Here is a 17,782-nt window from a genome sequence, read left to right on the forward strand (position 1 = left end):
TTTACATCAATCATTTAAACTCTTTTAGTCTTTGTCCCTTCAATATTTAAAAAAGCAAAGAATGAGCTCTGCTGTTGTGGTTAGTGTAGCTGGAAATGTGTAGTTAACAGGAAAGGTATAAGGGTAATCCTGGAAGTAGTTTTATTACTTTTGGTTTTAAATTCTGCAGCTGTCCAAAGTGAGCTCTGCTGGAGGGAAGCACAGGGCACAGCTGTTAGTGGATCCTAAAAGGGATTGCTGCAGGGTTTGAAATTGAAGGCTGAAATTTTGTTCCCAGAAGTCACCAAAAAGCCAAACCACTTCAGACTGTTAAACAAAGTTCGCTTTTAGTAAAAGTTTAAAAAAAAGAGAGAGAGAATGTGTAAAATTGAAATTAGCCCAAAAACACACCAACAGATCAGTCAATTGACCTATTGTAGGACAAGAGCAAACTGGACAGAGTGTTGACGATAAGGGATTGGACAAGATCTCCTGCCACAAGACTGTGACATTTTAATCTGTGGTGATTTTAATCTCTTCCGAAGACATAGTTAAAAAAATCTGTATTAGAATAACAGCAATATTAAAAATAAGTCAATGTTTGAAGCCAAAACTGTGAATTAAACTATTCTGAATAATAAACAATGTTAAAATCTCATCTTGTCTCATTGTAGTGGACCCAATCTCGTTTCCTAGTCTCGTCTCGTCTCGTGGGAACTGTATCTCATCCCAGCCCTACTGACTACAGCCAAAAACTGAAATGTTCACTGCATCAACAAACACTTCCCCCACAATTTCAACACAACTTTGCTTGTGTCAAGTTGATCTTTGAATCCTGTGAGGCCAAAACACACGTATCTTCACATAGTCCTGACGACCAGTGCAAAAATAAGTCTCAGCAAAAACAAACTTGCTATCCTCGTACTGTTACTTACATTAGCACTCTCCTCTGTGAATAAAATGAATTGTGCAAGGCCAAAGCTTGATCTTAGCAGCCAAGGACGTGCTAAATCAATAGAAAGCGACCAGTAGGGATTAACAAATCTTCTGCAACGCTGCATGGGAAATTAGCACGGATCAATTTGAAATCAATATGTAATGAGCTGTCTTCGTACTTTTTAGTGCAGCATAATCCTCCCTATTTGTCTTTCTCTCCACCGACGTATCCTGGGCTTCGTGAATCATTCAGCTTCATGCGTAATAGATCACACAGGTTCAGTGAGAATGGACAGAAAGACTACACCCAACACAGGCAAAAGTAGTAGGGCTTTCACATGCATACAAGTACAATATATCACATTCATTTAGTACTGCATATGAGCTGAAAACACACAAAAACATTCAGATGTACATAAGGAAGAAATGGGAAAACTGGTTTATCGATACTTAAACGGCTCCAGACACATTATATTCAACACTTCACCTTTGTTTTTTGATGTCAACTGTCCAAGAGATGCATGACGTTATAAACTGCCACCCCAATCTCTGCAGATATTTAAAGACAAATAGTTTTTTTTGTTTCTGAACTGGTTAATTTTAGTAAATACTATGAGCATTATTGTAGTCTGGATAATAATACAAATAATAACTTCATTTATATAGCATGTTTTTAAAGAAGACATATTGTGCTTGTGTTTGCTATATAGTTATAATCTATGATACACTGGATTTTTAGGTTATAATTTGCACTTTGGAGCTGACGTTGCCTTAAGCGTCATCACACCAAAGAGCCGAGAAGTCGTTAGCACCTCCAAAGGATAGCTGCAGATCTTCATTTGTACCAAAATGACGACGCAACGCTGCCAAATCCAACATGTATCACCAATTACGGAAACAAAATTGGAGAACGAAATGAGTCCGGAGCAGTGAAAACAGGGGTTGATGTGCAATATGGCATCTTGGATTAAAGATTGCGCAAACATCAGTGCACCAATCACTGCAAATACAACTTCGGGTGAGCAAATAGTGGGAAGAAACAACTATAACATACCTAAAAGCGCTGAAAAGTCCCATTTGCATAATAGGTTTTTAATAATAGAGCTTTACATAGAGATAAAAAACAGGCAGAAGGTACAGATAAAAATAACTGTTAGAGAACAAATGGCATTCTATATAAGTGCGTTTTAAGTTAGATTTGAAAGTGCAGACCAGGAACATACTGACAAAAAAGGTCAGTAAGAGTTTTAAAAGTTATTAATACAATTTTGAAGTGAATTCGAAAGCTGATGGGGAGCCAATGTATAAAGGCTAGTATTGGTATAATGTGCTCATATGCCTTTAGTAAAACTTTTGTTTGGATGACAAACAAAAGGTTTACAAAAGGTTTAATTTAACTCATCTCCTCCCTTCAGACAGAGCTTTTTGTTCAGTTTCTCTTGTAGTATTCACTCATACCCTTTTTATTCCATGATCTAAGTGAAATCCGCTTTCTCACAAAACTGAACACATCCTGACACGCAATTTCCACCTGAACTAAACCGCAAATGAAAAAAGTTTTACCTAAGATAAAAGTTACACGCATTTTATTTCGTTCCATTTGAGCATTTTACATTTCACAATCAACAAACAGCTTCACTCTGCTCAAAACACGGTCTGCTAGTTTATACTTTAACCAAAACCAGAAGAGTACCCCTGCCTGCAGCACTTTTTCTGCATTCTGGACAGCTGTATTATGGAACAATTTGTTGATTTCTTCTCGGTGTGGTGTTTTGCTTAAATGATGAATGGCTGAAATTGAAACCGTGCCTTTTGCTGGGATAGAGCGGTACAAGCTGCAGCATTACCCAGGCCTGAAACGTGACTCCGGTCATGTGGCTTTGTTTAACAACTCTGGGAACTCAACTTTGGCCCCTCCATCCACACGCCTCTCTCTAAGTACCGCTCAGTCCTAGAAGCATGTCAACTATGTCGCTCCAACCAAAAGATCATCCCTATCCCTCCCTTATGCAACCAGTTTTCATTGTGGACATGATAAACGTACAACGCGCTGAGCCAGCTGGACCGTGCCAACGAAGACTGCCAAGAAATACAAAAAAATAGCAGGCATTGTTATCCTTACGGGAAAGAACGACCAACATAACCAGCAAATCCTACCACCTGGCAACATGTGTGGTCTATGGAAACAGAAGGGTAAAGCAGACTTCTTTTTTTTTTGTCTGGTCGTGCTGGTCAATAAGAAGAACGCATCTCACTTACACAAGCCAGTGAAGTCATGTAATATCACATTGCAGCTTCCAGTCAGCACGGGTTTTTGAAAGCTCTTTGTTCTTCGGGTATTAGCTTTGGTATTTTAGACTCAGCCATCCGCATCACAAGTTCAATAATGAATGCACCGAAAATGTCAGGCTGTTGTCCAATCTTTAGTGTAGCGTTGGCCTTGTACTGAGATATGAAGCCTCCACACCAGTTTTTGATAAACGATCTGCCCATTGAGTAGTAGTAAAAATGTACTACTAAAATAAACAAATGAACAAGCCAACGCCAGTAAAAATCTATTTGTCTCACACTGAAATAAAAGGCAGTCACATAAAGTAGGCCTGTCAAGATAATAGCTGGAACAATATTTTTAGCTCACAATTTATCGTCTGTACATTTTATTTGCACTACTGCGGAGATTTTTGTCATTTTAGGTGGGAGGAGCTTGGAGTAGAGCCGCTGAAGGAGCTCAGGCATCTGTTCCGGATGCCTCCAAGACGACTCCTTAGGGAGATGTTCCGGGCACGTGTCACCGGGAGGAGACCTCGGGGAAAACCAAGAACACGCTGGAGGAACTATGTCTCTCGGCTGGCCTGGGAACGCCTTGGGGTGCCACCGGAGGAGCTGAAGGAAGTGTCTGGGGTCAGGGAAGTCTGGGAGTCCCTGCTTAGACTCTTGCCACCGTGACCCAACCCCGGATAAGCGGAAGAAAACGGATGGATTGAGTATATTTGAGCTATAGAGGGTTGAAAAAGTCACTTCTTTGGATAATTGTTGATTCATTTTGCTATTTATTTGCTGCAACTCAAGTGTTTTTATGATTCTGTCTATTTAAAAATGGTTTTACTGGGATTATCCTGCTTTTTTACAGTGTCAGTGGCATAAAGTAGTGTCAATGTTATTGTTTATCGTGATATTTCTCTGTCGTGATATATCGTGCTTCAGAATTTGTTTTCGTAACATAAAGCAACTTATATAACGAATGCCATTATGAAATAGAGTAGTCAATGCATGAACATCAGTGTCAAATTATATTTATTGATCACAAAAATATGCTAAGAACACCCACTACCCGTTTGATTTGCATTTTGAACTATGACCAGCTGCTTCTCACTACTGAATATAATGTGTAGTTTGTGAGCAGTGTATATGATTATACTGCATGGGAAATAGGGTAAGCCTGTAGTATCTCGACTGTACAGTAATGATATTTACACTTAACTCTGATAGAAGCAGATGGCGCATGGTTAAACAAGGGCATAGAATGAAAAGAACTGGGATTTCACTTCAAGTTTATAGTTATAATAACCTTTTGGTGTTAAGGTTTAGAGGCTCTGTAAAAAGGATAATGAAATAATAAAACTGTGAGACCTATTTCCTGAGATTATGAGGTGTTGATTACATTTTCATTTCACACGTGACACAAGGTTTATTTCGCATCTCATACAACTAGGCCTGTCATAATAATTACCATATCCACTTATCGTTCAATGCGTCACAGATGGGATAATACTTTTTGGAGGTCAATAGTTATAGTTGGGGACTTTTTCTTTGCAGTAGAGGGAAATATTTGGTCCATTTCTTTGCTATGACGGAGATTTGAGCTGTAGAAAGTCGAATTATGAATTTCTATGACTCATTTTAGACACAAACTAACTATTAAAGTGCTGCGTTTTGTTATTTATTTATTTATTGCAGTTCATATTTTTTTACAATTTTCTACATTTTGGGATAGTTCTGCTTAATGTTTTGGTCTCAATATTAACATTTATTATCAATATTTACTTCAACAATATATCACACTTTAAATTTTGATACTGTGACAGCCATTTATTGCATATTTGTTAGTTCCTAAACTCTCAAAAGGTTATATTTTGGATTAGTTTTTTTTCTTTTTGGTGCAACAAATCCATATACGTGGCATTTTCCTTTTTCCTTTTCCCTTTCTTGCTGTTTGAAAAGCTTAAAAGGGAGTTTCGTATTTGCCAGAAACATGGCTACTCCCGGTTATGCCAATAGACAGACCTTATTTTGGTCCCAATATAGTCAAATGCAGCTGGCATTTATCATTGTTTTCATTTTTAACAAGCAATCATCATCCCCAGCAGTAGGGAGAAACAACCAATCCAAAGTCAATTCATCTTTCTGACATTTTCTTCAATTTATTAATATCGATAAATTCCCTGTGGCTGCGGGCTGAGTAGACTGGCTAAACAGCTACAATATATCTTCAGGCAGCACAGCAGAATGTAATGGCCGTACCACAACAATCCATTGTCAGAGGATTGTGTGGGTAAATCTCACATTACACAACAATCTCTTATGTAGTATAGTGGGCGAACACCGGGCTGCGGGGCTACAAGGCCGTCCTGTTTGATTAAATAGTCTGTATTCTACGTTCAAGTGGTTTTCAATGGATTTCATATGTCACTTTCACAATGGTCGTTCGATACCACGGAGCTATAGGATGCACGAACATGACAAAAATATGCTTTTCTGCGTGGTCCTAGAGGTGCTGCGCTCAATGTGGGTTATTGTATTTATTCATTTCATCCAGAAGTTTCATTAAGATTGGGAAAGTATTCATAATATATTCCTCAGTGAGTAATTCAAATACTTAAATATACAACACATCTCCGAATGAGCCACAGAAAACTTCAATTTCGACAACTGGACAAGAGTGAAGACATTTGCTGCTCATCCAAGTGGCTTCTTCATTCCTGCTGGACATGGCCTTCTATCGACCTGAAGGGAGGAGCTAATTACACTGAAAATAACACACCTATTTGTTTACTAATTGAACTGTGCCTGAGTCATATTTTGCATAATCATTCAGACCCCTAATGGATGCTCTCACACCTATTAGCATACCGGCTATCACTATTGTTTTCCTTGTTTTGGATGGAGTTATAAATAGGAGATAAATGATGTCTAAGGCCCCGGTTCCCCAAAGATGGATTGTCTTTCCTAACAAAAACTGCTTCTTTAACTCCCCTCTCAAACCATTCATTGTCTTTGGCTAAGATCTGAACTTCACTATCTTCAAAAGAGTGGTTTTGAGATTGAGATGTACAGCAGACTGGGGTCCCGAGCTGCTCTTGCGACAGTGTTGGTACATTCTCTTATGGAGCAGCTGTTTAGTTTCTCCAGTATAACGCTCACTGCACTCTTCACTACACTGAATGGAGTAGACCACATTGCTTTGTTTGAGGCTCGAGGTTTGGTCCTTTGGGTGAACAAGTTTCTGTCTAAAAGTGTTTGAAAGTTTGAAATAGACCGGTATTTCATGCTGTCTGAAAATTCTCTGAAGCTTCTCAGACACACCAGCTGTTTGGGGAATGGTTACACCTCTTCTCCTAGGATCTGATTCTTTGTTTTTTAGCTCTCTTAGATCGACTGAAGCTCCATTTTGGATATCCACTTATTGTAATTCAACAGACCTAGCTAACCAACAGACTGTAAACAAATAGGTGTGTTAGTTTCAGTGTAGTTAGCTCTTCTCTTCAGACAGATGTAAGGCAGTGTCCAGCAGTAATCTGACCAGAACTGAAGAAGCGTCAAAACATCTTCACTCTAAAACTTTAGTCCAATTGACAGAATTTCATTTTTCTTTTGCTATGGATCATACCTGGGCAACTGAGGGATTACACAAACATTTTCAAATGAGTAAAATGCATAGTAAAATATACAAGCATATAATGTTTTACGAGAGTGTTCCATAATTGGGAGCACAATTTATACAAAGGACTAGCTTCTGCATGCACATTATAGTTGGGGAGGTATAGATTGGTGTAAACATTGACTCAACCTAATATATACGTCTTGTGGTGTGGGTGATGTTAATATCTCTAAAATGCGAGCTTACTGGAATCTCTTGGGTTGAACTCTGCTAAAGCGGTAGCAGCTCTTCACTGTAGACGCTGCACTGCACTGGGCCTCAGCTCCTTTGTCCCAGCGGCTTTTATGGCGGGGCTGTACAGTATTCATTTTGATATGCATGCATGGAGACCTTGTGTAAACCATATCTTCTCTCACCTATGTAAAACTGTGTCAAACGTGGTCAGTGACATTCTTCAAATGTCAACATTGTGATTAGCATATAATAGCGAAGGATTCAAGTAGCTAAATGTATGAGGCATTTACCAATATGAGGTCTGAAAGTCAAATAGAAATCTGAAAGTAAGTCAGGAAATGTCATGCAGGTGTAACTGGTTCAATATGTGTGCAAAGGAATACTGAGTCTTGTAAACCTCCAGATGCTGCAGTTTCTATAGTATGAAGCTTGTTAGCCAAAAGTATACGTTACATGAGAAATACTACGAACAAGGGGAATAGTAAGCATAATGTCTCTTTCCCTTCACATATTTACAGTGCACTGACAGCAGCAGATGGTGCATGCTAAAGAAGGCCAGAGAGGAGAACAAGAAAAAGTAGTTCCCGTCTCCACTGTGTAAATTCAGAGGAGGCAACAATGAAGCTTCTTTTACCTGCAGACCGCAACAGTTAATTGCAGGTCTGATGCATTGTTTGAAAACAGGATAGTATTTATGTGTATAAGTGCAGCCTGCATTAAGAGTTTGGAGGAAAATCAATTCTGGAGGAGGTTTTGTGGCAGAGACTAATTAAGATTAGTAGCCTACTTTAAGATGTTAAAAACTCTAAATTACGCTTTTAGTCACCAAAAAGAATGTCCTATAAACAACCAAAAGACTTTTTATAGGCTATAATATACAACATATTCAAGATGACACTTTGAACAATTGTTGGGTAATACTGAGCAGTGAGGACATTGATTTTTCACTCTCCAGTTCACAGACAGATGCCCTGAAGTTTGGTTCTATCCTCCATTATTAGTTTAATGTGAGGGGATGAACTTTACTGCATTACACTGAAGAGGTTAAAGAGTGTCCTATCACTCCAGAACCTGTCTTTCTGCAGAACAGTCACTCCTGACCCCTTTTACCCTATGTCAGAATTTGAAGTGACTGTTCTACCTGGCGCCTTTTTAAATTGTATCAGGCCTAACTAAAATATGTTACATTCAGTTTCATATAGGCCAATTTGTATCATATTTGACCGTCGCTGTAGTATAGGTCTTTGGCTACAGGGCTGTTCTTGATAATATTAAGCAGTGTTGCATATGTTCAAACTATAAACAAAAAAGCAAGCGTAAAGCACCACTGTTTCATATGACAAACTACACTGCCTGGCCAATAAAACGGTCACACACACTCTCATATTTGGTTGTTCCGCCTTTAGCTTTGATTATGTCACACATTTGCCATGGCATTGTTTTGATTTCGCTTTTGCAGTGTCACAAGATGCATTTCCATCCAGTGTTGCATTAATTTTCCCCCAAGATCTTGCATTGATGATGGTCGAGTCTGACGCTGCACAAAGCTTCTCCAGCACATCCCAAAGATTCTCAATGGGGTTAAGGTCTGGACTCTGTGGTGGACAATCCATGTGTGAAAATGATGTCTCATGCTCCTGATCCACTCTGTCACAATTTGATCCCGATGAATCCTGGCATTGTCATCTTGGGATATGCCCGTGCCATCAGGGAAGAAAAAAATCCACTGATGGAATAACCTGGTCATTCAGCATATTCAGGTGTCAGCTGACCTCATTTTTTGAGCACAGACTGTTGCTGAACCTAGACCTGACCAACTGCAGCGACCCCAACCTATTTGCTTAGTTAAATCCAGGTGGCGACTAGATTCATGTGATATTTTGGAGTGACTTTTATCCATAGCTTAACACTAACAGCCTAAGAATGAACTATGCATACAACTTTCAGCCTGAAGTCTCTATTATAGACTATCAAACTAACACTACAAACCAAACAGGTAGGCCCACCAATCCTCTGCCCGTGTGTAAATGAAAACTATCCTCCAGGGGCCTCAAGCAGCTGCTGCCAGGGCGGGCTACAACCAAAGATACGGGCGAAAAAAGATTGACTTGTCAACATTGCCCTGTCAACAACCTCTCGGTAATAACTTAGCCCGGAGAGGAGACCATAACCCCATCTCGTCTGGCCCTAAAACGCACACACGCTGGATGGATATGGCGCAGCGGAGACTGTCTGGATACTATTTACTTTCAGATGTGGGAGGGCATGCTTCTATTCGCCATGCATGGAAGATTCAGAAGCGAGTAGATAACACAGAGAGAGAGCGTTGACTGACCAAAGCTGGGAGACAACAACTTATTTCCCCAGACACATCAGCATAAAAGCGTTGCGTAAAAGCTCAAAAGTACAAAAAAAAGTTGGTTGTGTATACTTCAAACGCGTTCTTTACCCCCCTCCCTCCTGGAAACCCATCTGGAAGCTCGGCTGAAGCGTGTCCGCGCCGTGACAACACTATTACTTTTCGTGCGTAAAAACTTACCCACGCTTCTCGAGCTCGAACCAAGCAGAAGATACCAAATCCACATCATACGTCTTGTCGTCCTCCACCGGCCTGCCTCGTCTGTGTGTATCCACCACGGGGCAAAAGCGACAAAAAACTACGTACAAGTAGAAAAAAAACTTATCCGGTCTTGTTGCGCGTCGTCCTTTTTGAGTTTAGTGGCGAAAGTCCACGAGGTCAGGGGGAAAGAGGGAGGCATTCGTGAAGTCCAGTTGATCGTCCGGTTCAGGGGGACAGGGCAGAAGGGAGCTGAGCCAACAGGCAGCAGTAGGAGCTCAGGGGGCTTCGGGCGGAGGCAGGCTGTGCTCGGAGGCGCGCGGTGGAGCTCGGGGAGAGGCGGAGCCGTGGCGCAGGAGAGGTCGGACTGTCCCGGGATAAGCCTCACGCCTTCGCCATGGCCCCGCTGGAGTTGGAATCACTTATAATAATGATAACCGAGTAGGCTACTCACTAAATGGCAAATTAAAAGAATAATAATGACTTGGATAAACATTTCAATAAGATATCATGATTGCAATTGCTTCTTATTGTTTTACTTTGGCCTAAATGTGTCAGTTTTACTCAAGTTATTTCAGTGTATTTGGCATCTAAATAAACAAAAAAGACCAATAGCTCATATTAATGACAAAGTGATCTAATAATAATAATAATAAAAGACTGTTATTAGGATGAGTGGTAGACCTATAGGCAGTTTTGTTTTGTTTTGTTTTCATGACAGTTTTACTAAGGTTATTTCTCACTCTTGGTGACACCCAAATACACAAAAAAGACCAGTTGCCCATATTAATGCCTTATTGATCTGACAATAATAAGACTAGGGTTAGTGGTAGACCTAAAGGTGTTTTTGTTTTATTTTGTTTTCATGTTTTTTACCAAGGTTATTTCTCACTCTCTTGGTGGCTCCCAAATACACAAAAAAGCCATTAATGAGATAATGATATTAGTGACATAGTGATTTAATAATAATGAGACTATTAATAGGGTGAGTGATAGACCTACAAGCATTAATTTTATTTTATTTTATTTTATTGTGTCTGTTTTACTTAGGTGATTTCTGTGTATTTGGTGGTGTCCAAATAAACAAAAAAGACCAGCAGCTCATATTAATGACAGATTGATGTAATAATAATAAAAGACTGAGTGATAGACGCATAGGCATTTTGTTTTGTTTTTGTTTCTGCGTTACTAAGGTTATTTCTATCTCTATTGGTGGCCCCCAAACACACAAAAAAGACCAACAGCCCATATTAATATTAATGACATAGTGATTTAATAATAATAAAACTGTTACTAGGGTGAGTGGTAGACCTACAAGCATTTTAGTTTTTGGTTTTTGTGTTTTGTTTTTTTTTTGTGAAGATCCCAGTCTGACTTGTGTTTTGTGCTGTTTCCCCCTCCCTTCTGTGTCAAAACCTGGAGCTGGGTGGAGATTCGGGCTCCTCCCATCCACACCTGCAACTAATCCACAATCAAGCTGCAACTGGGAAGGACAAAAGGGAGCCAGGTTATTTCATGTATTTGGGATCTAAATACACAAAAAGACCAACAGCCCATATTAACATTAACATTAATATTGACAGCGTGATCTAATAATAATAAGGCTAGAATGAGTGGTACACCTATAGGCGCTTGTTTTTTTGTTGTTGTTTTTTTGTTTGTTTTGTTTTGGCATCTGTTTTACTGAGGTTACTTCTCACTCTCTTGGTGACACCCAAATACTCAAAAAAGACCAATAGCCCATATTAATGACGTAGTGGCCAAATAATAAGACTAGAATGAGCGGTAGACCTATAGGCATTTTTGTTTTTGTTTTGTTTTTGTCTCTGTTTTACTGAGGTTATTTCTGTGTATTTGGTGGCACCCAAATACACAGAAAAGAGCAACAGCCCATAATAATCATCTAATAATAATAAAAGACTGTTATTAGGATGAGTGATAGACCTATAGGCATTTTGTTTTGTTTTATTTTGTTTGTGTGTCTGTTTTACTAAGGTCATTTCAGTGTTTTGGTGGCATCCAAATACAGAAAAAACACCAATAGCCCATATTAATCATGTAGTGATGTAGGTACATTTGTTTTTGTTAATCTATTTTTTCTATTGTTTTCTCTTTTTGTCTGTTTTATCAAGGTTATTTCAGTGTTTTGGTGGCACCTAAATACACAAAAAAGACCAACAGCCCATATTAACAACAGAGTGATCTAATAATAATACTAGAATGAGTGGTACACCTATGGGCATTTTAGTTTTTTTGTTGTTGTTTTTTTTTTATTTTGTCTGTTTACAAAGGCTGTAAGGTAGTAAGTATTTTATTCGGTCGTTCCATTCAAAATCAAACATTATTCAACTTGTATGAGGTTGTACATAACATCGCTATCATGACTGAAAGGGTTTAGGCTGAAGTAAAAATGACTTATAACGCCTAACACTATTTAACAATAACGCACAAGAATTCCAAGAAAAGCAGCATTGGTTCTACAACAAATGACTCAATATTTAAACAAAAGAAAAACTACGGTACTTCAGTGTATTTAATGGCATCCAAATACACAAAAAAGACTAATAGCCCATATGAATGACGTAGTAGTCTAATAATAATAAGACTAGGATGAGTGGTAGACCTATAGATGTTTTTCTTTTGTTTGTTTTTCGGGTTAAAAAGGTTAAAATAAAACAAATAGCCTATGCAGCCCAACAGAGACTATAAGTTAGGCCTTAACCAATTGCTGCCTTTAAGCGCTTTTTTATCTACATTAGCAGTATTTTTGTTCTTTTATGTTGCTATGCTTTGTCATGGTAATCTATCAGTTAGATACTATCAGTGTGTTTACCATTAGCGGGGTAATTAGCAGTAGCAGCACACTGTTAGGTATAGGACCTCCTGCCGTTCACACAGATGGTGAGTGAAAAGAACACAATCCATTCGACTTTAGGAGCGGAAAACTTCAGTCATTAATATTAATACGATTCTACATTTATTGGTGCAGTGAAAATATGTCATCCATCCTCTCGTGAGTTTGAGGAACACTACAGAACCTATGCTGAGGGAGCAGATGGCACATGGGGAGAAGATTTAGAGTTATCCGCTAACAGATGGTTCACTTTGATGAGAGTTGAAGATGTAATTAGTAGGATTTCCATTAAAAGTGAAATTCAGGCACAGGCAGAGGAATCCATCTTGTTTAGACTCACTGAATACCGTACTATTAAATTGCTCACGTTTTGCCTGCTGTGGCCCCCGCTTGCTAATGGTTTGTTGTTCGTTGTAATTAGCCCTACTTGATATGATGCGATGTGACGGTTACAACATGCTCTGGAACTAGAAGAGATTAAAAAAAGTGTCAGTCTAAGAAAGTCCCAAAATCGATGTACTTAAAAATAGCTACACTGTCATGGCCTAACGTCTGACAGGAAGGACCAAAAAGACAGAACTCGGGAAAGGTTTAATAGTGTTTATTTACAGAAGTGCAAAATGACGGTAGATCAGTCGGTGAGTCGGGAGCGGGGTGTTTGCGGTTAAGCGTGAGTAGCAGAGATGGACACGGGACGGACAGTAGCAATAAAGAAGAGCAGGGAGGTGGGTCCAGACAGCGGGATCTGGTGAGGAGTAAAAGTGTCCAGTTTAGCAAAGTCAAAAAGCGCAAAAACATGAACTGAACCAAGCAGGAAGTACCACAACGATACGTAGATGATCTGGCTCTGAGTGTCAAGTCCTGGCTCCTCTTATCCTTCCCAGGTGCAGCTGATTGCGGATTAGGTCCAGGTGTGCATGGGAGGAGCCAAGATCTCCACCCCAGCTCCAGGCTCAGACACAGAAGGGTGGGGAGAAAGTGTAGAAAAAGGCAGAACCGTCAGGGATCATGACGTAGAACCAAAACTGTATATATAAATGGATGTAGCTATTCCGTGTTACGCGCTTCTGGCTTCTTCAACTCTCGCTCCAATTCACTTTACAATGAAAAACTGTCACCTCTCTTGTCATTTTGGTCTTAAAATGTTCGTTTTAACCCGCTCTGCATGATCCTGGTGTTTTATTTCACTACTTTGTCCATGAATCAAGCTATGAACATTAATAACAGACAAATCAGGCGCCTTATTTCCCTGAGGTCCCTCCCAGTAGCGTTAGCAACCGGTTTGATTGACAGCGTTGCTAAGCAGTTGCTCCCTGATAAACCAGCGGTGCGGTTTCAACAGTTTCGCTCCGGATTGACTCTTTGGTTGCTATGATACTCGCGGTCGTAATTCCGAATATGGCTCCAAATTCGTTTCTATAACCGCTAGCGTCGATGAGCTTCATTTGAATGTAGCCAAATGCTCCCTTAGTCCATTTTTTTTAATAAAGTCTGATTAGAACATTATGCAGACTATGTAAAAAGCTTAATCTTTGTACTCAGCAATCTTAATGCCTCATCAGTGCCTATGTCCATACTAATAATAACATTTGGGGAAAGAGGAACCATATCTTTGCACTTGTTTCTTCTTTCTTCTAATTTAAGCCGAAAACGAGCTCAGCAAATGGAAAGACACGAGGCTTCACCTGTCAAGCCGCTTTCTACTTTATCACAGGACTGCAGCTGTGCAAAAACAGACAACCCGGCTTTAAACAACCTTTCTTTCAGCTAGCCCCACTAACCTGAAGGCATATACGCTTCTCAAATCTCAAATCTTTGTCTTCCAGCTGACTTGTGTACATCGCCAACCGCCTTATCGAGCCCAAAAGTCCCACGCAGACATCACCTCCGGGCTAAAAGGTCGTGACTTTTGGCAAATCTTAAGAATCGGATTTGATAGCGGTGACGATGTCCTCAGATCCCCCGCATTTTTCTGATTTTTCGTTTTTCTTGTTGTTGTCATTCTGTCAGACAATATGAGTCATGATGCTAAATGGCGCAGTTTGTCCTTTGGAGTGCTTAATAGCGTCGGAGATGACACACGTCGACTTAAAAATCCCGAATACAATCAACAGTAATAAAACAGAATGTGTCTGCTGAGGAGTAAGCACATTTGTCAGTCAGTGTTAAATGGGTTTTTCTGCCTCCTCTGAGCTATCATTAACATTTAGGGCTGTTAGACAAATTACACAGCGAGATGCATGAATCTACTGGGTCTGTTTTAGCTAACGTCTAAAAACTAAACGTACCTGTTCCTTACGTTTTTGTTTTTTTTTACTAAACGACTTACAGTGTTACGCTAATGCCCATCAATTAACCAGGCTATCTATAAACAAGCATTGACGTAATTAGCCACTGGCCCGCAAATGGAGTCATTAGAGCACATTAAACTCTAATATGAAGGTTGTTTTTGACTTAATCGCGGGAGAAAACCAATTAGCGGCCCATTCTGGAACATGACTCAGAGGTAGAGAGACGGATCTGATATCTGATTGGAGGAGAGACAGGGAGGGCAGCGCGAACCTGGGGTGACTTTGCCAAGGGCTTCTTTGTTGGCAGGGACAGCGAGCACGGAGCCAGGGATGGTGCTCGGTGAGAGAAATGGTTTGAGTGAGAATTGCAAATGTGTAATTTGTGGGAGGTGGGGCATATAAATATTATTTGGCCTATTCTAAACTAAACTATTCTTTCCTGTTTTGCAGAGAAATGTGCAACCGCAGACTCGACTATGCGGGAACGTTGAGCAAGCGGTGTTTCAAGCTGCTTGCTCAATGGGCTAGAAAACACAATTTATATGATTATAGGCTATAATACTTAAAAGGCCCATATTATACTATTTTCTGATCTATGTTATAATGTTGTTTCCTCATCATAAACAGATCTGGAGTTACGTTTTGTTTCATTCACACATGTTTAACACACATTTCTTGCATATTTAGGATGAGCTCTTCTCTCAAACAGAAAACGTGGTCATGTGGTAATACAGGAAGTGCTCCATTGTGTTGTTAAACTATACACCTTCACTAGAATAATTATGACTCAAACATGTGCGGATGAAACAAAATGCAACTCCAGGTTTGTTTTTGATGAGGTAACAACGTTCTAACAAGGATAAAACCTCCCAAGAACCAATTTTGCGCGATATAGGACCTTCAATCTAAGTACAAACTATGTGCATATTACATAGACAAGTTTACTGCATGAAAAACAAACTGATATGGCTGAAGTTATAGTCACATTTTGTCAATAGTTTAAAGTTCTATTGCGTATGTTGGTTTTTATATACAGTACATACACTCATCTTGGCTCTCTTAGCAACACCGTGAAGACTTTGACGAGAACAGTAATTTAATTTATGTAACTAAGTATACAATTATCCTGACCCCACTCAGAGAGGCATGTAATGGGGGCGCAGTGTAATCCACACCAACAGCTCAGGGATGACATGTCCTTGTCACGTTAGACTGCTGTTGAGGTACGTGTGAAATGCCAAGGCCCAGAGGACTGCTGCTGATGGCAGTTTGTCTCATGTGTGAGTCTCCTGGCGTCTATCGAACATTTAATAAGCCTGAATGTGAAGGACGTGTCTGCCTGGTTATGAGTGTGCGGGTTCAAAATAGTAAGAGAAGAAACTCCAGGGACAAACGTGTTAATGCATACAGTCCAGTGACTCTGCAGAACATAAAGATGATGAGGCTGGAGAAGGATGGTCAGTGTTAAAGGTCCTATATCACACAAAATTGATTCTTGTGAGCTCTAAGTCATGTTGTGGCTGTGGAGTTGTGTTTCGTTTCATTTACACATGTTGAAATAAGTTGGTCTGTCTATGTCTCCAAAGCTCAAAATGCTCCGTTCCACCTTGTGATGTCATGTAGTGGCCATTTTCAAGTTAACAGCTTCTTTTTACATTTAGTTCAGTAGAGATGAACAATTCCAGGTCTGAAATCATCAAAATTATTCTAGCTGTGTAAAGAGTATGGAGTTTAAAAACACAGTGAAGTACTTCCTGTATGACATCACAAGGTGCAACAGAGCGTTTTCCATTTGAGAGAAGAATTCAGCCTAAATATTCAGGCTTTGTGTGTTAAACATGGGTGAATGAAACATCGTATGGGTTTGTTTTTGATCACAAAATAGCGTAGTATGGACCCTTTAAAGCACATGTGTCAAACTCAAGGCCCGGGGGTCAAATGTGGCCCGCCATGTCATTTTATGTGGCCCATGACAAGGTAAATTAAATGTCTTAAAATGTCAGTTTATCAGGAGTTACGCAGTTACACAGACATATTTTTTATATCTTTGCAAATTTGAGACAAACCATTTTGCTGATGCGGCCCTCGGTGAAATTGAGTTTGACACCCCTGCTTTAAAGGGACACTATAAGATGCTCCACTAGAGACTATTTAGAGCAGTAAACTAAGCCCAGTTACTAATGCCTACTTCATCTTCATTGTTAAGCTATCATCTGTACATAACAGCGACTTAAGGATGGAATCTTCAGCTCAGTTTTCACTGGTTACATTATAGTTATGGATTATCAGAAAGTAGCAGAGCAAGCAGAACAAAATCACAGGAATCTAAATGTCAGGCTAATTGCAATCCTATTTTTGTGTGACCAAGTCTTTCATATAGCCTCCAGAAAAAAAAAAAAGTTCTAATTCAGCATGGGGTGTGGTTTAACGAATTTGGACATGGCTGGGGAAACAGATATCGGCCATGGCTAACTTGCTTTTGGAGCTTTTGGGACTTTTCAGACTGATACTGTACGTTTCCTGTAACTAACTGTGCCATAAAAAGCTCCTCAGTGAAACGCGTCATGCTTTTAATGTTTTGATCAAACTTTGATTCAGTTGCATGATCAGGGCTTTGTTTTTGTGCTGTTTTACTGTGAAAACGCTAAACGCTAAAATGAGTCTAAGCTACATTGTATATGTCGCTTTTTGCTCATTTCATCTTCTTTTATTAAACATGGCTCCAACCTGCTCCTCATTTCAGCTGGATTAATTAAGGATGTAATTGTTTATGCTCTGGGTGTCTCTGTATTAAATTGTTATTGGCCACTAGCTAAAATTCTCAATCAATATCTGAGGCTCCTTGCTCAGTCTGGTCTATAACTGACAGCTCTTTCCAGCACACACACACACACTTACACACACACGCACGCACACAATTTCACTGTGAATCACTCTGCTAATGCTTTCCCACATCCTGATTGCACTTCAGGCCAAGCATTGCTTTTACGGACCCATGTCAAGGCACTAATCACTTGAATAGATTGATTAAACAATTACGACTTTCACAGAAC

General features: G+C 39.7%; 1 protein-coding gene across 1 annotated transcript in view; it reads right to left on the reverse strand.

Moving 5' to 3' along the window:
- Nucleotides 1–9,981, reverse strand: part of ldlrad3 (low density lipoprotein receptor class A domain containing 3) — a 144,191-nt gene extending 134,210 nt beyond the window's left edge. The window contains exon 1 of the mRNA XM_033968524.2: nt 9,567–9,981. Coding sequence (XP_033824415.1) covers nt 9,567–9,615 — 49 coding nt within the window. The 5' untranslated portion in view covers nt 9,616–9,981. The remainder of the gene's footprint in view (nt 1–9,566) is intronic.
- Between the last annotated feature and the right edge of the window lie 7,801 nt (nt 9,982–17,782).

This window comes from Periophthalmus magnuspinnatus, chromosome 6 (genome assembly GCF_009829125.3).
Source record: "Periophthalmus magnuspinnatus isolate fPerMag1 chromosome 6, fPerMag1.2.pri, whole genome shotgun sequence".
Lineage (NCBI taxonomy): Eukaryota > Metazoa > Chordata > Actinopteri > Gobiiformes > Gobiidae > Periophthalmus > Periophthalmus magnuspinnatus.